The 21626-nt window shown below is 45.2% G+C and overlaps 1 protein-coding gene across 10 annotated transcripts; it reads left to right on the top strand.

Annotated features, from left to right (window-relative positions):
* The first annotated feature begins 3041 nt into the window (after nt 1-3041).
* Nucleotides 3042-21344, top strand: LOC105484538 (zinc finger protein 557). Of its 10 annotated transcripts, none has more exons than XM_011746280.2 (8): nt 3331-3400; nt 4501-4587; nt 9133-9243; nt 9782-9870; nt 10486-10612; nt 15381-15476; nt 15990-16072; nt 16885-21344. In XM_011746280.2, the coding sequence occupies exons 3-8, from the start codon at nt 9213-9215 to the stop codon at nt 17665-17667; spliced, it is 1209 nt and encodes a 402-aa protein (XP_011744582.1). In that variant the 5' UTR covers nt 3331-3400; nt 4501-4587; nt 9133-9212; the 3' UTR covers nt 17668-21344. The 10 variants fall into 10 exon arrangements, with proteins under 10 accessions (XP_011744617.1, XP_011744628.1, XP_011744582.1 ...); XM_071087535.1 differs by lacking the exon at nt 3331-3400 and adding an exon at nt 7135-8388 and having other exon boundaries at nt 3407-4587; XM_071087536.1 differs by lacking the exon at nt 3331-3400 and adding an exon at nt 8266-8388 and having other exon boundaries at nt 3407-4587.
* The last annotated feature ends 282 nt before the right edge of the window (nt 21345-21626 follow it).

The raw sequence follows: 21626 nt of genomic DNA on the forward strand, positions 1-21626 counted from the left end.
AAAAATGAAAAGAAAAAGAAAAAAAAAATACAGATTAGCTGGGCATGGTGGCATACACCTGTAATCCCAGCTACTCAGGAGGTCGAGGTGAGCAGATCACTCGAGGCTAGGAGCCTAAGACCAGCTGGGCAACATAGCAAGACCCCATGTCTACAAAAATTTTAAAATTTAGCTGGGTGTGGTGGTGTGCACCTGTAGTCCTAGCTATTCAGGAGGCTGAGGCAGGAGGATCACTTGAGCCCAGGAATTCGAGGCTACCATGAGCCATGATAGAGCCACTGCACTCCAGCCTGAGCAACAGAGAGATTCTGTCTCAAAAATATACATATATTATTACTGTCCATCAAATTAGAAATTAGACAGTAAATTAAACTTTCTAACAATACTTTTTATAAGTACGCATCCATCTTTGTCTATATATTAAATCTGATTTATTTGGTTGGGTCCAGTGGCTCACGCCTGTAATCCCAGCACTTTGGGAGGCCAAGGCAGGTGGATTACCTGAGGTCAGAAATTCAAGACCAGCCTGAGCAACATGGTAAAACCCTGCCTCTTTTTTAAAAATATAAAAAAGGAAAAAGACTACATAATATGACTATGTGTTAGTAGATGAGTGATTAAATAAATTCTGGTACAGCAATTAATTGGAATACCATACCACTTATTTAAGACTTGGCTAAACACTCATATCTACCTGGAAAAAAGTCCACAGTCTGTTAAGTTTTCAAAGTAATCTCCAAAATAATTAGTATATAGTATCATAGTTTTTTTTGTAAAACTATTTTAAAACTCTAAATATAGGAATATATAGTGATAAAATGCTTTTTCTAGTATTTATGTAGTAAATTATATTATTACATGCATAAGTTTAATTTTTCATAGATGGGACTATAGTAATGGTCACCTCAAGCTCGTATCAGAGAAGGAAAATGGAGTTTTATTTTATTTTATTTTATTTTATTTTATTTTATTTTTAATTTATTTTTTGAGATGGAGTTTCACTCTTGTTGCCCAGTCTGGAGGTGCAATGGCGTGATCTCAGCTCACTGCAACCTCCACATCCCAGGTTCAAGCAATTCTCCTGCCTGAGCCTCCCAAGTAGTTGGGATTACAGGCATGTGCCACCACACCTGGCTAATATTTTTGTTATTTTAGTAGAGACGGGGTTTCACCACGTTGACCAGGCTGGTTTCCAGCTCCTGACCTCAGGTGATCCACCTGCCTCGGCCTCCCAAAGTGCTGGGATTACAGGCATAAGCCACCGTGCCTGGCCAGGAAAGGGAATTTTGAATTGTGTTTTACATACTCTATATTTGTGAGAATGAGTACATATTATCTTATTAATTTTAAAAATCCAGTTAAACACTTCTAAATAAAACAACATTAAGAACTACGAAATATGAAAAATTTAGCACACACAGACCACCATATGTTTCCTCACCTATAAATAGTGATAATAACACCTTCCTTGTAGGTCTCTGTGAACATATTTAGGGATAATGTATGTAAAACTGTTTATTACCATGCAGGCTGGAAAGTAATGTCCCATTCATTTGTCCACTAGGATGGCCATAGGGTGTTTGGGTTTTTTGCCTTTTAATTATTGAATTCCAGAGTTTTCAAACACATTCTATTGTTGTAAAGTGAATCATATTCATATTTTTTTCCTAGGGTTTAGTGATTCCTTTTGCATACAAATTCAGGCTGTATGTGTTCACACACAGATCTCAAATAATACCTTAATTTTCACAATGAAAAGCTCTCTTCCTTGCCCCATAGCCTTGCTCCCAGAATCAACTTTTTTTTTTCCTGATAGTAATTACATATTTGTAAGTTAGGTATTTATACTGCTTTTTCATTTATCAGCTTTAGACTATATTGAATTACTTTCTTCTCTGAAACAATTAGCACATAACTCTTACATACTGTAAAACTAATTTTCCTCACCAAACATAATCATTTAAGGAATCTGGATACATCAAAATTCAATGTTTATCATTTTATGACATCAGTATTTACCATTTGTAGCATCTAAACCTTAGCCAGAGATGTAACAAGTAGTATGTTAATTTTTTTCATGTTTTCTTTTGATTTCTTAAATTTTAAAATTTCCTTTTTTATTTCTTCGTATGAATCCAACACCTATTTTCTCCACCAGAAATGTAATTCTCTTTTCAATAGATCCAGATGTGCACGAGACAATTCATCAGCTTTGGCTTTTACTTGGAGACATCCCTCCCTAGCTCTCCCTCCCCTCGTCCCTCTCTGGATAGGAGAAAGATGCATACATGATCCCATTTTTGAAAGAAATTAGGAAGCTCAAAATCACAAAAAAGGCTGAGTGTGGTGTGGCTCACACCTGTAATCTCAGCACTTTGGGAGGCCGAGGTGCGAGAGAATGACTTGAGGCCATGAGTTCTACACCATCCTGGGCAATACAGACCTCCTCTCTACAAAAAAATACAAAATAGCCAGGCTTGGTGGTGTGGGAGGCCCAGGCGGAAGAATGGCTTGAGCTCAGGAGGTCGAGGCTGCAGTGAGCGACGATTGCACCACTGCACTCCAGTCTGGGCCAGAGTGAGACCCTGTCTCAAAACAAACGACGCACACAAGCCCTAAATGTGTGGCTATATCATTTTAACAGGCAGTGAATGTGGAGAAACGACTGAAGAAAACTTTAGAGTTCATTTTGCATCCTGCTACCTGAACAGTTTTAAAATCCACAAAAAGCCCTGCACCCAAAAACTGACCTCCCCAAAGTCTTGCCCTCTCAGCCTCTTAGCTCAACCCCATTCCATGCCCCATCACTACCTTATCTGGTCCACATGCTCTCGCACCAAACCTGGTACTAACCCGCAAGACCCGCCCATCAAACTTAATGCCCGCCCACAACCCCGCCCCCTAACAGTCTCTGGACTGTTAGCCCCGCCCGCATGCCTGGTACCGCCCCTGCCGCTCCCCAGAGTTGGTTCCCGCCCCCGGAACTAGCCCACGCCCACACTCAGCCCCGCCTCCAAGCCTGGTACCGCCCGCGGCCCCGCTCAGGAGCTAGTTCCGCCCCCAACCCTACCACAGACCCGCGCCAGGACAACCCTGCCTCCGCGGCTATCTCTGGTCAGGGTCCAACCTTGTTCTGTTAATAACTAAGCAAACTGGAACACCTCGGCCCGAGGTTTGGGTGCGCGGCCGCTACTCCCGCCCGCCCGCTGCACATGCAGCCTGAACCCGGGGCCTCCGGACACGCCACATTTTAGGTTGGGACCAGCTGGAGCCGGAAGTGGAGGTGCAGCGCCGCTAGCCGGAGACCGGAAGCGGAATTGCAGGTGTGTATTGTGAGAAGAGCAGCGTTTGCAGCGACTGGGAGAGAGTCTTTCGGTCGCCGCGAGAGGTGCTGGGTTCGGTGAGTCCGAGTCCAGAGAGGGGTCCCAGCCGCGGGCCCTGCGTCCCTCCCGGGAGCCGGGTTTCCGCCCCTGAGGCCTCGGGCTGTACCCTCAGTTCAGCCCGAAGCTGCTATTTCCTCCGGTGTCGGGGCCCGGCGCCCGTGTCGCCCTCACACGGGACGATTATGCGTCCCAGGGGACTTTTGGCTATAGTTGGAGACGGTTTTGAATGTCACAAAATGGAAGGTAGGAGGGACTGTGCTACTACTGTAATCTAGAGGGTGGAGACCAGGGATTCTAGCAGCTCAGCATCCTGCAGCACATAAAGCAGCCGCCGCCAGCAAAGTCTCATCTAGCCCCAAATGTCAGTAGTGCCCAGGTTGGGAAACCCTGATGGAGGGCATTAAAATCTCTGCAGTCCTAAATGCACTGTATAAATTATTTAGAATTCAGCTGAGTCACTTATAAGACCTAAAGTTACGAATTAGAGCATCTGGAGTCACCATAAAATCCCCAGGCAAATGATTTAAGCAAGTCAAATGCAAACAGCTTTAAGCCCCTTGTACCATTTTAGGGAGCAAATGGCCGGATAGGAATCTGGGGAATTCAGGCACAGCCAGTAGCCTGGGTTCTTATTATTTAAATCTTTTTTTTCTTTCTTTCTTTTTTTTTTTTTTTTTTTTTTTTTTTTTTGAGACGGAGTCTTGCTCTGTCTCCCAGGCTGGAGTGTGGTGGTGCGATCTCGGCTCACTGCAAGCTCCGCCCCCCGGGTTCATGCCATTCTCCTGCCTCAGCCTGCCGGGTAGCGGGGACTACAGGCGCCCGCCACCACGCCCGGCTAATTTTTTTGTATTTTTAGTAGAGACGAGATTTCACTGTGTTAGCCAGGATGATCTCGATCTCCTGACCTTGTGATCCACATGCCTCGGCCTCCCAAAGTGCTGGGATTACAGGCGTGAGCCACCGTGCCCGGCCTCAATCAGTGTTTTTAAGTGAATGGGGTGGTCTTTCTGTGCAACAACTGTGTTACTCTCAATAAATACATTTTATTATGCATACATATTACTCCCTACAAAAGGCCTCTTAAGCCATTTTTGTGCCCTTTTTCTTTTCGGACAAGAAAAGTATCATTCTAGCTCAGATTTGTGTTGAAACCAGCCTCAAGGTTCACCTATCCTCACTGATCCGTGGATTTCTGTATGATCAGGTGAGTAGCGTGTAGAACTTGTAAGCTGCAATACTCTACTGTGTAGAAATACTGCGAATGGATTTTTCCTGTGCTCAGGTTGTAAACACAAGGAATTACTAAGAGTGAGGGTATCTTTTTTTTTTTTTTTTTTTTTTTGAGACAGACTCACTCTGTTGCCCAGGCTGGAGTGCAGTGGTACGGTTTCAGCTCATTGCAACATCTGCCTCCCAGGTTCAAGTGATTCTCCTGCCTCAGCCTCCCAAGTAGCTGGAATTACAAGGGTGCACCACCACGCCCTGCTATTTTTTGTGTTTTTAGTACAGGCAGGGTGTTGCCATGTTGGCCAGGCTGGTCTTGAACCCCTGACCTCAGGTGATCCGCCCAACTCGGCCTCCCAAAGTGCTGGGATTACAGGCGTGAGCCACAAGTGAGGGTACTTTAAAAATTATTTGTTTGACGGCTTCTATTCAAGAGAAAGATAGTAAGGGGTGTGTGACAGTGTGTGTGTAAATAAGTCAGTAAATACAGCTATATGCAAATCAGTACACAAAATAAACACGTAAACACTATTTTTAAATTTTTTTTCAACCTTCCAAGATATCTCAATTTTTCTTTTATTTTTTTCTTTTCCTAACTGGCCTGCCAGCCTGTAGACTTGTGCTGTATAATAAGGTAGCTGCTAAGCCGGGTGCGGTGGTGCACCCTTGTAATTCCTTGTAATTATGTAATCCCAGCACTTTGGGAGGCTGAGGCGGGCGGATCACCTGAGGTCGCGAGTTCGAGACCAGCCCCACTAACATCGTGAAACCCTGTCTCTACTAAAAATACAAAATTAGCTGTGCATGGTGGCCGGCACCTGTAGTCCCAGCTACACGGGAGGCTGAGGCAGGAAAATTGCTCGAACCTGGGAGGCGGAGGTTGCAGTGAGCCGAGATTGCGCCACTGCACTCCAGCCTGGGCGACACAGCGAGACTCTTTCTCAAAAATAAATAAATAAATAAATAAGGTAGCTGTTAGTCCATGTGGTTGTTTAAATTTAAATTTAGACCAATTAAGATTCAATAAAATTGGCCAGGCGCTGTAGCTGACACCTGTAATCCTAGCACTTTGGGAGGCCAAGGCAGGTAGATCACGAGGTCAGGAGATTGAGGTCATCCTGGCTAACACGGTGAAACCCCGTTTCTACTAAAAATACAAAAAATTAGCCGGGCGTGGTGGTGGATGCCTGTAGTCCCAGCTACTCGGGAGGCTGAGGCAGGAGAATGGCGTGAAGTCGGGAGGCGGAGCTTGCAGTGAGCCGAGATTGCGCCACTGCACTCCAGCCTGGGCCACAGAGTGAGATTCCGTCTCAAAAAAAAAAAAAAAAAAGAATAAATTTTTAAATTCAGGTTCTCAGTCGCACTAACCACATTTCAAGTGCTTGACAGCGACATGTGGCTACTGCCCCTATTGAAAAGCGAAGATTAAGATCATTTCCATCATCCCAGAAAGCCCTGCTGGGTGGCATTGTCCTAGTCTCTTCCATTTGTCCATTGCAATGAAGCCAGAATGGCTGTTGTAAAAGATAATTTGTGGCCGGGAGTGGTGGCTCAAGCCTGTCTGTAATCCCAGAACTTTGGGAGGCTGAGGTGGGTGGATCATCTGAGGTCAGGCGTTCAAGACCAGCCTGGCCAACATGGTGAAACCCCGTCTGTACTAAAAATACAGAAATTAGGTGGGTGTGGTGACTCTTGAGCCCGGGTGGTGGAGGTTGCAGTGAGCCAAGATGGCACCACTGCACTCCAGCCTGGGCAACAGAGCGAGACTGCATCTCAAAAAAAATAATAAAAGTAAAAATACAGCCGGGTGCAGTGGCTCACACCTGTAATTCCAGTACTTTGGGAGACTGAGGTGGGCAGATCACCTTAGGTCAGGAGTTTGAGAGCAGCCTGGCCAACATGGCAAAACCCTGTCTCTACTAAAAATACAAAAAGTAGCCAGGCGTGGTGGTGGGCGCCTGTAATCCCAGCTACTTGGGAGGCTGAGGCAGGAGAATCGCTTGAACCCGGGAAGCAGAGGTTGCAGTGAGCCGAGATCTCACCATTGTAGTTCAGCCTGGGTGACAGAGCGAGACTGTCTCAAAATAAATAAAAATAAATTTGCTTCAGTCAGTCCCCTGCCTGAAAAGCCTTTGCTGGCTCTCCACTGCCTCTCACCTTCAAACTCCTCACCACTCTATAATACCTTTCGAAATACAACTTTTCCCCTGTACTCTGGCCCCTTATTTGTCCACATGCTCCAAACTGCGAACTTGGCTGCCTCAGCAGCTTGCTTTCCTGCCTCTGCATGTGCACTTCCCACTGAGCAAGACCCTACCTCGACTCTCAAGACTCAATTCAAATGTTTTTAGTGTTTTTCCTTCCCAGGCTTCCCAGTCCCCTTCCTCCCAGATCCTGGGTTGGATGCCACGCGCCCCTCTGCCATAGCACATATCACTCTGACATGCAGCAGGAGGTCTGTGTGTGTGTCCCACTCCTGGAAAGCCAGTTCTTAGATGACAGGGATCTTCCTCCCCTCCATCTGCAGCACCCGGCGTGGGGCAGGCATCAATAAAACATGAATGAAGGGTCAACGTCGGGACCCGAGGGCTGGAGAAGGGATTCGAGAGGAATAACTGGGTGAGGAAATGCTACGCCTCGTTTGGACTTAGGAAAGAAAAGGGGGCGGACCCACCAGGAGCTCACCTATGCAAAATTCTCTTTTCTACCGTTTGTGCAACACAGCTGCTGGAAGACCCCACTCATAAACAACTAGAAATATGTGGAACTGCAGAGAAATAATACTTTTTTTTTTTTTTTTTTGAGATGGAGTCTCACTCTGTCGCCCAGGCTGGAGTGCAGTGGCACGATCTGGGCTCACTGCAACCTCTGCCTCCTGAGTTCAAGCGATTCTCCTGCCTCAGCCTCCCAGGTAGCTGGGATTACAGGCGCCCACCACCATGCCCAGCTAATTTTTTAAATATATTTTTAGTACAGACAAGGTTTCACCAACTTGGCCAGGCTGTTCTCGAATTGCTGACCTCAGGTGATCTGCCCGCCTCAGCCTCCCAAAGCGCTGGGATTAGAGGCGTGAGCCAGTGCGCCCGGCCATAATACAGATTTTCTTGCATGTCATAATACTAAAACTCAGACTTTTACATATAAGTACAAATATATAAACTTTTCACATGTATATGTGAATTTTGGGGGTGTTGTTATTCTGCCAACCACAGAGACCAAATGTCAGAGACACTTGGCAGCTGTATTGGGGGGTGGGGGCTGTGAGGCTACAGGCAGGAATGGGAAAGAGCCGCCCATCTCTGCTTGGCTCCAAGTACCAGCGAACAACTGGCCTGTGGGGAATGGCTCTCCATTCACTCCTCTCCCAATCCTTCCCTCCCCGGACACTGGGGGTATGGGGGTCACCCAGGATAAATTCCCTGGGCAAGAGATTTAGGACGCCAGGGCCTGAATGCTGCATCTCAATACAAATTCTAGAGAGACTGAGTGGCCCTGCCTTCCATGAATAGCGAGCACCATCCACCCTCTACAGCTCTGTTTTGTCTACCTGGCCCAAACTCACTCTTACAGGTCTCTAACTCCAGACTGTGCCCCCTCGCCAACCCCTCCCACACGCACACCCTTGGCCGCTTTCTTTTTTTGTTTGTTGTTTTTTTAGACGGAGTATCGCTCTGCTTCCCAGGCTGGAGTGCAAATGGCATGATCCTGGCTCACTATAAGCTCCACCTCCCAGGTTCATGCCATTCTCCCGCCTCAGCCTCCTGAGCAGCTGGGATTACAGGTGTGTGCCACCACGCCCGGCTAATTTTTAATATATTTTTTAGTAGAGATGGGGTTTCACCACATTAGCCAGAATGGTCTCGATCTCCTGATCTCACGATCCGCCCACCTTGGCCTCCCGAAGTGCTGGGATTACAGGCGGGAGCCACCATGCCCCACCGGCCACTTTCATCTTTGTGTGTATACACACACACACGCACACACACACACATACACAGCCCTTCTTTTCTCGTATGAAAGGAAACATTCCATATATACTATTTGGTACTTTTTTTCCTCTTGAATTTACTGAGGATAATAATCTGTTGATATCTAGAGATCTCTCTTTTTTTTAACGGGTGCACTATAATGCCACAGTGAATAATCTTACACAACTTTTATATTTGTGTATCTTACAGATCGATTCTTAGAAGTTGTAGGAATCTAGGGTCTCTGATAGAAAATGGCTGGAGCTCTGCTGGGCTGGCATGAGAATAGGGGATGGGGAGGAGGAAATCAACTGAAATGAGGGGCAGTGACATCCGAGCTGGGTAAGGTGGAAACCAGGAGGGAGGGTGGCCAAGGCAGAGCACAGGCTGGAGAGGGGGTGACCGATTCAGGGCACAGGCTAGAGAGGGGGTGACCGAGGCAGGGCACGGGCTGGAGAAGGGGTGACCGAGGCAGAGCACGGGCTGACGGGGGTGACTGAGGCAAAGCACGGGCTGGAGATGGGGTGGCCCAGGCAGAGTGTTCCCATTTCTTCCAGAGTGCTTTCCTAAGAGCGATGCAGGAATAAGGGAGGAGCGTCCTGCTTCCTGGCTGCCCTGTTGCTGTCGGAGTCACAGGATGGCCGCCATCATCCTGCCCCTGACTGCTGGTGAGTTGTGGGGTCTCAGAGTCCAGACTTGAAAGGCTCTGACCCACAGCATGGGATGGGAGCGAGTTGGGCAGAGCAGGTGAGGCAGGAGTGGAGTCCCAGGGCCCAGTGGTCCTCAGTGTCTGATCGGGCGGCTCTCGGGATTTGGGACTTAGGCGTTTGGGTGTCTGTGGATGTTGTCTCTGTGGTGAATGTGCTGGAACTTTTGAATTCTCCCTTTAGTTCTTTCTGTGAACCTTATAAAAACACAGTGACACCCTTGGAACTTCAGTTTCCTCATCTGTGAAGTGGGAATAATCCCTTCCCCAAGTGCAGTCAGACCTTGAGCCCTGTTACCTGGCGTGGATGCAGCAGGGCCATGCTCTGGTTTCCTTGGATTGCTGTTGCTGGGTGTTTACGTGCAGTAGAGGTGGCTGCTTTGTGGGTGACTGTGTATGCATGGGGACATGGTCAATTGCAGGCAGGTGGGGGAGCTTCCAGGTGTGTGAGTGGACACAGGGCCGGTCTGGATTCCTGGGACTCATTTTTCCTCCTCCAGCTCTGTCTTCCCCGTTCCCAGCCTCTCAGCGAGAAGGACACACAGAGGGCGGAGGGCTGGTTAATGAGCTCCTGACAAGCTGGCTAAAGGTAAGTTAGATGTTCTTTTCTCCAAATCATTATTCCTTCAGCCAGAAGGTTGGACTCAATGCCTTTCAGTGGCCTGGACCTTCACGGCCAAACTCGCTCCTCAGGCATCCCAGGATCTCTGAGCAAGGGCTGCCCGGAAAATACCAGTGTGTGTCAACGTTTACTGCAGGTTCAGAGCCCCTTCCAGGGTCCCTAAGTATATCACATGCTCCTGCGAGTTTTAAGGGAAAGCCAGGTAAAGACATGACAATGTTCTAAGCCCAAGCGATGAATGAAGGCCGTACGGAAATCATTCATTCACTTACCAAGTATTTCTCCGATTTCTGCCATGTCACGGGCCCGTGCTCCCCTGGAGACTGAGGGAAATGAGGTCACAGGAGCTCCCAGTCTGAGAGAAAAGATGGCTGCTCTGTGGTACTGGGCACTGGGCCTGGGAGTGGCCTAAGGAGACAAGCATTGAGGGCTGAGCTCAGAAGCCAGGGAGGGGAGCTCGGAACCCCACCCCACATCTTGTGCTCAGGTTTCCCTAGCCCTGGCTCTGTTCTTCTGGGCCCTATTCCTGTGCACACTGGGGGGGTGGTCCTTGGCTAAGCCGTGATGTCTGCAATGCCTTAGGGCTTGGTGACCTTCGAGGATGTGGCCGTGGAGTTCACCCAGGAGGAGTGGGCATTGCTGGACCCTGCCCAAAGGACACTGTACAGGGACGTGATGCTGGAGAACTTCAGGAACGTGGCCTCCCTGGGTAAGCCTAATGTCATTCCTGCATTTATTTAATGACTCAGGAAGTAAGTCTTTTCTTTTTTTTTTAATTGAGGTAACACAGGACACAAAAGTCACCATTTAAACTATTTTAAAGTGTCCAATTCGGTGGTTTTTCGTAGGTTCACCATGTAGTACGACCATCACCACTAATTCCAGAGCGTAGCTGTCATGCCAGAAATAAGCCCCGTAGTCATGAAGTGGTCTCTCCCCATTTCTCCCTCCCGAACACCTTGGCACCCACTAACCTTTCTGTCACTATAGATGTGTCTCTTCTTTTCGAGGAGGTTTTCAGACAGTGTCTCCCTCCATTGCCCAGGCTATAGTGCAGTGGCACAATCCTGAGTAGCTGGGACCACAGGTGCGCACCACCATGCCCAGCTAATTTGCTTATTTTTTGTAGAGATAGGGTCTTGCTCTGTTGCCCAGGCTGGTCTCAAACTCCTGGGCTCAGGTGATCCTCCTGCCTTAGCTTCCCAGGGTGCTGGGATTACAGATGTGAGCTACCATTCCTGGCCCTATTCTTGCCATTTTATATAAATGGAATCATATAAAATGTGGTCTTTTGTGTCTCACTTTTTGCTTAGCATAATGTTTTCTGGTTTTTGTTTTGTTTTTTTTTTGAGATGGAGTTTTGCTCTGTTGCCCAGGCTGGAGTGCAGTGGTGTGATCTCAGCTCACTGCAAGCTCCACTTTCCAGGTTCAATCTGTTCTTCTGCCTCAGCTTCCCGAATAGCTGGGACTAAAGGCATGCGCCACCACGCCCGGCAAATTTTTGTATTTTTAATAGAGATGGAGTTTCACCATGTTGGCCAGGCTGGGACTCCTGGCCTCAAGTGATCCACCCACCTCGGCCTCCCAAAGTGCTGGGATTACAGGCATGAGCCACCACGCCCGGCTGTTTTCAAAGTATAGCCGTGTTGTAGCACATATCAGAACTTCATTCTTTTTATGGTTAAATATTGTTCCATTATGTGTATATACCACTTTTTATAAATCAGTTCATCAGCTGATGGAAATTTAGCCTGTTCTCATGTTTTGGCTAATGTGGGTAGTGTTGCTATAAACATTCATGTACAAGATTTTGCTTGAGCACCTGTTTTCTCTTGGGTATTTACCTAGGAGTGGAACTGCTGGGTCCTGTGTTAATTCTATGTTTAATGTGTTGAGGAACCTCCAAACTTTTACATTCCTACCAGCAATGCATGAGACCAGCAATGTATCACAATTTCTCTGCATCCTTACCAACATTCGCCTCTTTTCCTTTTTTAAAAAAAATTATGATAGCCATTCTTGTGGGTGTCTGTCTCATTGTGGTTTTTATTTCTATTCCCTAAAAAAAATGATGAGATTGGCCATCTTTTCTTGTGCTTGTTGGCCATTTATACATCTTTTTTGAAGAAATGTTCGTTCAAGTGCTTTTTCCATTTGCGGGGCATTGTTTGCCTTTTTGTTACTGAGTTGTAAAAGTTCTTTATATGTTCTGGATCCTCGACCCTTATGAGATACATCATTTTCAGATATTTCCTCCCATTCAGTGGATTGCCTTTTCACCATCTTGAATGACAGTTTTGCGGGAGATAGAACTCTTGGTTGATATTTTTCTTTCAGTACTTGGCGTATGTCATCATCCCACTGGCTTGTGGCCTCCATGGTTTTTGATGAGAAGTCAGCTGTTAATCTTGTACATGATGACTTATTTCTGCCTTGCTTTTTTTCAGGATATTCTCTGTCTTTGGCTTTTGACCATTTAATTATAAGGTATCTCAGTGTGAGTTTTTTTGAGTGTATCCTATTTGGAGATCCTTAAGCTGCTTTGATGTATAGACTTGTAATTTCCATCAAATTTGGGAATGTTTGGCCATTATTTTTCCATATATTCCTTTTTTATTATTATTATTTAGAGTCTCACTCTGTCACCCAGGCTGGAGTACACTGGCACGATCTCAGCTCACTGCAACCTCCGCCTCCTGGGTTCAAGCAGTTCTCCCTGCCTCAGCCTCCTGAGTAGCTGGGATGACAAACGCACACCACCACACCTGGCTAATTTTTGTATGTTTAGTAGAGACAAGGTTTCACCATGTTGGCCAGGCTGGTCTTGAACTCCTTACCTCAGGTGATCCTTCCACCTCGGCCTCCCAAAGTCTTGTAATTAGAGCGTGACCCACCGCGCCTTGCCAATTTTTCCACATATTCCTTCTGCTCCTTTCTCTGTCTCCTCTCCAGTAGCAACTCCCATTATGTGTATTCTGATGTTTGATGGTGTCTTCTGGGTCTCTTAGGCTCTGCTCATTTTTTTCCCTTTATTTTTAATTTCTGCTCTACAGATCAGGCAATCTTAATTGACCTGGCATCAAGTTCACTGATTGCGTCTTCTGCCTGATCAAGTCTTCTGAGGAGCCCCTCTAGTAAATTTTTCATTTCAGATAATAAATATTTTTCAATTTAAAAATTCCTATTTGGCTCCTTTTTATAATTTCCATCTCTTTATGCTTTTCTCTATTTGGTGAGAATTCATTCTGATGGTTTTCATTAGTTCTTTGTACACAGTTTCCATTAACTCCTTGAGCATATTTGAAATAGTTGACTTGAAGTCGTTGCCTAATAAATCCAATGACTGGGTTTCCTTATGGATCATTTCTGTTCATTTCTTTTTTCCTATAATGCAGTTTCATTTCTTTGTTTCTTTTTTTTTTTCTTTTTTTTTTTTTTTTTTTTGGAGACAGAGTCTCACTCTGATGCCCAGGCTGGAGTGCAGTGACACAATCTCGGCTCACTGCAAGTTTGCCTCCCAGGTTCATGCCATTCTCCTGCCTCAGCCTCCCGAGTAGCTGGCACTACAGGCGCCCGCCACCACGCCTGGCTATTTAGTAGAGATGGGATTTCACCATGTTACCCAGGATGGTCTCGATCTCCTGAAATCGTGATCTGCCCATCTCAGCCTCCCAAAGTGTTGGGATTACAGGCATGAGCCACCACGCCCAGCCCATTTTTTTGTTTCTTTACATGCCTCATAATTTATTTGCTGAAAACTACTTTCAGAATATTACAATATGGCAGTTCTTTAAATCTGATTTCAAGGTTTGTTGTAGTTGGTATTATTTCTTTGTTTAGTGACATTTCTGAACTAATTTTGTAATGTCTGTATTTGTCATATGTGGCCACTGAAGTCTCTGTTCTATTAGCTTAATGTTCAGCTTGGGATTCATTTGTCAGAGATTTTCTTAAATACCTGGAACCCAAAAGATGACCAGGCTTTACCAATAGATCTGAATTACATGTTGGAGCATGCCTTCAAAACTCAACTAAAGCACTTTACAACTCTGACTTAGCCTTCACTTCCTTCTTATGCAGAACCTGAAGGTCAGTCAAAGGTAAGGGCTTGGTGCCTTCTCAGATCTTCTCTGAGCATGTGTTCATCCCTGGGTATGAACATGGCCTTCTAGAAATGTGCGGAGGGCTGGGCACAGTGGCTCACACCTGTAATGCCAGAACTTTGGGAGGCCGAGGTAGGCGGATCATCTGAGGTCAGGAGTTCGAGACCAGCCTGGTCAAGATGGTGAAACCATATCTTTACTAAAAATACAAAAGAATCAGCCAGGAGTGGTGGCACATGCCTGTAATCCCAGCTACTTGGGAGGCTGAGGCAGGAGAATTGCTTGAACCCAGGAGGCAGAGGTTGCAGTGAGCCGAGATCACACCACTGTATTCCAGCCTGGGCAACAGAGTAAGACTCCATCTTGTGGGGGTGATTAAAAAGGTGTGGAAAGATGCTCTACTCCCCCGAGCATCTTGTTCCGCACTTCTCCTCCCAGGTTTTTTGGTTAGTCTTGTTTGCTTCACAGTTTTCCCTAACCCCACTCAGCAGTGGCTGATTTGCCTTTAGATGTGTTGGGACACACTTCCCTCTCCACCCTACACCTTCTATAGGTGTAGTCTCTTCAGACCTGGGAGAGTTTGGAGTTACACAAATAAAGGGAAGCCCTTTGATCCAGCCCATCAGGGAGCCAGCAGACAGGTCAGAACAAACAACCACAGGTTTTTGAGAATAAGGTGCATTCTGTTCTCTTCAGTACTAGAAACACAGGTTGTTGTCTTCAAGGCAAAATGGGGACTAGAGTGTGCGGCTAGAGTCAGTTAAAATGTCACAAATCTCTCTTACCCTGATTCGGCTGTTTGTCTCGATTAGGCATTCTCCTGTGGCTGTAAACTTTTGATCACATTCAAGAGCTCCAATGAAGCTGATTCTGTTTTTGCCCATTTACTTACTGTTTCTATGAAGGGATGAAGTTGGGGAGTTCCCTACTCCACTACTTTCATCGACATCACTTCTTTTAAGTCCTTCGTAAGCACCTCTGTTCCTAGGTCTGTGCTGGGATGTGGGTGTACAGTGAAGAATGCAACATGGTCCCAACCCTCATAGAGCTGTCTAATGCTGTCCACTATGAAATGAAGATCTCCTTCTTTCCCTGACTGTATATTCTCTGTAGTTAAATCTTCTGGGCTTTCAGATTCTGTGTTTAAACCTGGACAGGGGCTCCTGGGACCAGTTATCCTGCAACCACCCTACATATTGCTTGTGATTTTGTATATGTGTGTGAAAGACAGTTGCTATATTTCTTCAATTTCGGCATAATTATTCCTCTGCTCCTGAAGTCAGACCTCTTCCCCTTCAGAACTGATTTCAGTTTCATGGGGAGCTTGTCTGCTGCACAGTCCTCCTACATCATGTGTCTTTTCTCCATGTACAGGGGACCAAGTTGATAAACCTGGTCTGATCACCCAGTTGGAGCAAGAAGATGAAGTGATGACAGAAGAGAGAGGAATTCTTCCAGGTACGTGTCCAGGTGAGCACCAGGTGGATATAAGTCCTTGTGAGGAACAGCTCTGGCCAGGGACTGAGGCGTTGGGAGTATTATAATACATTAGGAAATACCAGTCAGAGAAGTGCGTAAATGCCCCTTTTCCCAAGAAGGCTGAGAACATTTGGTCTGAGCCCCCCCATGTACTTTCATGACTTTAACTTTCTGTCATCTCGTACTTTACTTGGGCCTCAGGGGAGGAAAAAAAGACATGTCTCTTTTTCTGACATTTAAGTCTCATGTGAACTCTTTGATCAGTTTCAGTCCACCTTGCCCTCCTGACAATTCCTTCATTCTGTCCACATCAATCTCAATCTTCCTAGAGTCTTTCTTAAACATTGCCTAAAATTGTCACAGCCATATCTTTCATGGAATCCCTTCTCAAAAACCCTCACCTCTCAGATTCTGCCTTCACCCATGTATGCATTTTACCATTTCACCATCAACTTATATTTGCCTCTTTTCTATCAACTTAAATTTCTTTTTAACTTGTTTCAGATGTGGAGAATCCACTTAAAGCCAAAGGGTTAACTCCTAAGCTGCATGTTTTTCGAAAAGAACAATCTGGAAATATGAAAATGGTAAGACTAACATGGGTGATTTCTGTTTTTTTCATGGTAGGAGAATGCCCTACGTGAGAAAAGCCACAAAGACTGGCTTTGTTGGCCAGGCGCAGTGGCTCACGCCTGTAATCCCAATACTTTGGAAAGCCGAGGCGGGTGGATCACGAGGTCAGGTGTTGGAAACCAGCCTGGCCAATATGGTGAAACCCCGTCTCTACTAAAAATACAAAAAAAAAAAAAATTAGCCGGTGTAGTGGTGCACGCCTGTAATCCCAAATACCTGGGAGGCTGAAGCAGAATAATCACTTGAACCCTGGAGGCGGAGCTTGCAGTGAGCCAAGATCACGTCACTGCACTCCAGCCTGGGCGACAGAGCGAGACTCTGTCTCAGAAAAAAAGAAAGAGTGGCTTTATTGAATAGTTATTAAAGGAAAGTGTCATTTTTCCAAGAGAAAGTAGTGTCTCTGAAGAGATACTGTGAATTTGGAAAAAAGCATTAGTTAGCCCCAAACGTGTTTTTCCTGAGAATTCCCACAAGTAAGTATTTCCAGTAATCTGAGTCAGATATTGGGTATTTGAAAAATAAATTAGCCTTAAATTTATCAGAAAATACTCTGTGAATATGATAAAGACTTGCGGAAAGAATCCATCTTTTTTAAATGCTAAGAATTCAAACTGACAGAAGCAATGTACCAGCACTCATAGTGGCAAAAACATTAATTCCAATACTATGATACACAACAGAATTCCTGGGAGAGGAAATTCCTCTGACAGCATTCAATGTTAAAAATATTATAAATGGTACTTATTAGTCATCTCTTAATCAACAGGAGAGGAATCATCTCGGAGCAGAATTCAGCGAATGTAATCAGTGTTTTAAAGTCTTTAGCACAAAATCTTCCCTTATGCGGCACAAGAAGATTCACACTGGAGAAAAACGCTACGACTGCAATGAATGTGGGAAATCCTACAGCAGCAAATCTTACGTTACTGTTCATAAGAGAATCCACAATGGGGAGAAACCCTACAAATGCAGTGACTGTGGGAAAACCTTCAGCAATTCCTCATACCTCAGACCGCACTTGAGAATTCACACCGGAGAAAAACCCTACAAATGTAACCAGTGTTGTCGTGAGTTCCGCACTCAGTCAATCTTCACAAGGCACAAGAGAGTTCATACAGGGGAGAGTCATTATGTATGTAATCAGTGTGGAAAGGCTTTCAGCACAGGGTCATCTCTTTCTTTGCACTATAGCATTCATACAGGGGAGAACCCTTATGAATGCCACAATTGTGGGAAAACCTTCAGGAGGAGCTCGAATCTGACACAGCACGTAAGAACTCATACTGGAGAAAAGCCCTACAAGTGTAATGAGTGTGGGATATCCTTCACCAGTAGCTTTTCTCTTACAGTTCACAGGAGAATACATAATAGAGAGAAATCCTATGAGTGCAGTGACTGTGGAAAAACCTTTAATGTTCTGTCATCTGTTAAGAAACACAGGAGAACTCATACTGGAAAAAGACCCTATGAATGTAATTATTGTGGGAAATTCTTCACAAGTAACGGGTACCTTTCTGTGCATATGAGAACGCATATTAGGCAGATGTGAATTCAATAACTGTGCGAAAAGCATTCATCTTTCATGCCTCAGATAACATGAAAGAACTCTTCACCAGATGTATGAATTACCTGCTACTGTATAACGTGTAACAAATTACCCCACAAAATTGTGTGGCTTCAAACAACAAACATTTATCTCAGTTTTTGTAGGTCAGGAATTCAGAAACAGCGTAGCTCCATAGTTCAGGATCTCTCAAGAGGTTACAGTCCAGATGTCAGCAGAACCATAATCATCCAGAATTTGTACTGGTGAAGGGACCACTTCCAGATGGCTCACTCACATGCCTGACAAGTGCATGCTAGCTGTTTCCAAGGGACCTGCACTTCCAAACCACGTAGGCCTCTCAACAGGGCTAAGTTTCTTTATGGAAGCAACTTCTCCCCAAAGCCAGTGATCTAAAGGAGCCAACACAGAAAGCATAATGTCTTTTATGACCTAGCTTCAGAGAGAGATGTGTTCATGTCCCTGTTACATTGGTCACACACACCAATCCTGATACAACGTGGAAGAACACCACACGAGGTATGAACAGTAGACATTCGGAACCATCTGGAAAGCTTGCCATGAAATCAGTGGAGATAATTTTTTATTTTATATGTTATTTATTTTTTAATTTTTTTTGTTTTGTTTTGTTTTTTTGAGACAGGGTTTCATCTATGCCCAGGCTGTAGTGCAGTGGTGCAGTCTTGGCTTATTACAACCTCCGCCTCCTGGACTCAAGGGATCCTCCCATCTCAGCCTCCCAAGTAGCTGGGACTGTAGGCATGCACCACCATGCCTGTCTAGTTTTTGTAAAGATGGGGATTCACCATGTTACCCAGGCTGCCCTCAAACTCCTGGGCTCAAGTGATCCACCTGCCTCAGCCTCCCGAAGTGCTTGGAATATAGGAACGAGCCACCACTCTCAGCCAGAACTTCTTAAGATAAAGGATGAGGGAATGTTTTCAGTGATACCTCTTACATTAGGAAAAATATGAAAATGTTCCTTGGATGCAGTACCCATGAGTGTATTAAAAATCCTTCAGTGATTCCTCCCTTTACACATGAGAGAACTCATAGAGGAAACCCTAGGAACGTAATTGATGTTAGGATGCCTCACCTCTTATCTGAGTGGCCACATGATACCTTATACTGAGAACAAAAGGTATAAGTGCTATGTATGTGGAATTACCTTCAGCAGTGTCTCATTTGTAGGTTGGGCCACTAGCTCATTAATTTTCCATCTTTTAAGTATTTATGGCTATAGCTGTCCTGAAAATCTTATTACCTCATTTTATATACAGTACATTTATTATAATTCTAAAACATCAATATATCAAATATTCAGAAAGGTATTTCCAAACAGCTCCTGAGTGATCTAGTTTGTTATAACAGAAATTAGAGGCCTGGCATGGTGGCTCACGCCTGTCATCCCAGCATTTTGGGAGGCTGAGGCAGGCGGATCACAAGGTCAAGAGATCAAGACCATCCTGGCTAACTCGGTGAAACCCCGTCTCTACTAAAAATACAAAAAATTAGCCAGGCATGGTGGTGGGCGCCTGTAGTCCCAGCTACTCGGGAGGCTGAGGCAAGTGAATGGCATGAACCTGGGAGGTGGGGGGTGCAGGGAGGTGGGGGTTGCAGGAAGGTGGGGGTTGCAGTGAGCCGAGGTCGCGCCGCTGCACTCCAGCCTGAGCAACAGAGCAAGACTCTGTCTCAAAAAAAAAAAAAAAAAAAAAGTATTTGCCAGGTGTCGTGGCTCACACCTATAAACCTAGCATTTTGGGAGGCTGACGCGGACAGATCACCAGAGGTCAAGAGTTCGAGACCAGCCTGGCCAACATGGCGAAACCCCGCTTCTACTAAAAACCTACAAAGTTTAGCCGGGTGTGGTGGCAGGCACCTATAATCCCAGCTACTCAGGAGGATGAGGCAGGAGAATCAATCGAACACAGGAAACGGAGATTGCAGTGAGCTGAGATTGTGCCACTTCACTCCAGCCTGGGCAAAAGAGCGCAACTCCGTCTCAAAAAAAAAAAAAAAAAAAAAAAGAAATTAGACAATATTTGATATATTTTTTCTAATCTAATAGCATTTTATCAGAGTACATGGACGTTTTGATTTTGATTGTTTTCTCTTTCTGTCCTAATATAGCAAATACTGTTTCTTTTTTTCTGGTTTTTTTTTTTGAGATGGAGTCTCGCTCTGTCACCCAGGCTGGGTTCTTGCCATTCTCCTGCCTCAGCCTCCCTAGTAGCTGGGACTACAGGTGCCCATCACCATGGCCAGCTAATTTTTCGTATTTTTAGTAGAGACGGGGTTTCACTGTGTTAGCCAGGATGGTCTCAATTTCCTGACCTCGTGATCCACCTACCTCAGCCTCCCAAAGTGCTGGGATTACAGGCATGAGCCACCGTGCCTGGCGCAAATACTGTTTCTTAATGTTCATTCTCCCTACTTAAAAGAAAAAAACAAGTTGTCAATGAACAGTATTGAAAATGTACAGTGGGGCCAGGCGCCATGGCTCATGCCTATAATCCCAGCACTTTGGGAGGCCAAGGCGGGCAGATCACCTGAGGTTAGGAGTTCAAGACCAGCCTGGCCAACATGGTGAAACCTCATCTCTACTAAAAAAAAATTAAAAAATTAGCCGGGTGTGGTGACAGGTGCCTGTAATCCTAACTACTTGGGAGGCTGAGGCAGGAGAATCGCTTGAGCCTGGGAAGTGGAGGTTGCAGTGAGCCAAGATCGCACAACCACACTCCAGCTGAGGCAACAGAGTAAGACTCCATCTAAGAAAACAGTGTACTAGGCTTTCCTGAAGCTTAGACAGGCTTTGTCCCACTCTGCTGGCTACAAGAAGTAGGAATAACGCACTGGGTGAGACACCGTCTGGCTTATTCTCATCTATTTTCTTTTCATTCTTTCTTTTGGAAAGTGGACACAAAGCATAGAGTTAAAAGAGCCTTTTTTTTTTTTTTTCCACTACGATGATAAAAATCACAGTATGGCTCATGCCTGTAATCCCATCACTTTGGGAGGCCGAGGCAGGAGGATCACCTGAGGTGGGGAGTTCGAGACCAGCCTGACCAACATGGAGAAACCCTGTCTCTCCTAGAAATACAAAATTAGCCAAGCATATTGGCACATGCCTGTAATCGCAGCTACTCAGAAGGCTGAGGCAGGAGAATCGCTTGCAACTGGGAGGCGCAGGTTGTAGTGAGCCAAGGTTGACACTGCACTCCAGCCTCAGCAACAAGAGCGAAACTCGGTCTCAAAAAAAAAAAGAAGTGCCGAAAAACTCACAATGATTTGAGTTCTTCAAAAACTTTTGATTGGCTGCATTGGCTCTGTTCTGCGTATTACTAGACTTCTTACATGATCACAAGTAACCACTAATTGGTTAAAACCAAAGAGTGAGTGTGTGTGTGTGGTGGGGGTGGTGGTGTTCTGTTAGCTTCCAGGTGAATGCAGTATCTAACTGTTAATCCTGTTTATTGATCTATTTTTATAAGTGCTCCATGATTCTTTGAAAACAGTATACTGTGTATCTAATTTTTGGATACAGGATGGACATACATACTCAAACTAATAGTGTTTTTCAATATGTACTTTATTTTTTCTCTCAACCTGACTTAGTGATAGAGGTATATTAAAGTCTTCCACTAGCATGGTGGGTTAACAAATTCTTTCTGTAATTCTGTCATTTTTGCTTTATATAGGTTTATGTGTAATGTAACTAGGTGTGTAGAGGTTTACATATTTTCTTGTGAATTTATTTATTTTCAGTAGGGGCCATACCTTTTCATACCAAAGAATTGTAACATTAAAATATATTAACAAAAAGAGATCAAACATCTCACTATCCTATAGACCAGGCACTCTTCCAAAGTGCCTTATGAACATTAACTGCATACTCACTATAGGCTTGCAAAGTATGTGCTATTACTATCTCCAACTTACAGATG

The sequence above is a fragment of the Macaca nemestrina genome, chromosome 20 (assembly GCF_043159975.1).
Source record: "Macaca nemestrina isolate mMacNem1 chromosome 20, mMacNem.hap1, whole genome shotgun sequence".
Classification (NCBI taxonomy): Eukaryota; Metazoa; Chordata; class Mammalia; order Primates; family Cercopithecidae; genus Macaca; species Macaca nemestrina.

Bases quoted from the DNA above. Each gene is read 5' to 3' on its own strand.
- LOC105484538 (XM_011746260.2), top strand. From the start codon at position 3,566: ATGCGTCCCAGGGGACTTTTGGCTATAGTTGGAGACGGTTTTGAATGT. The intron at 3,627-9,132 runs GTAGGAGGGACT...CATTTCTTCCAG, and splicing joins TGAATGTCACAAAATGGAAG to AGTGCTTTCCTAAGAGCGAT. The intron at 15,477-15,989 runs GTGAGCACCAGG...AACTTGTTTCAG, and splicing joins TCTTCCAGGTACGTGTCCAG to ATGTGGAGAATCCACTTAAA.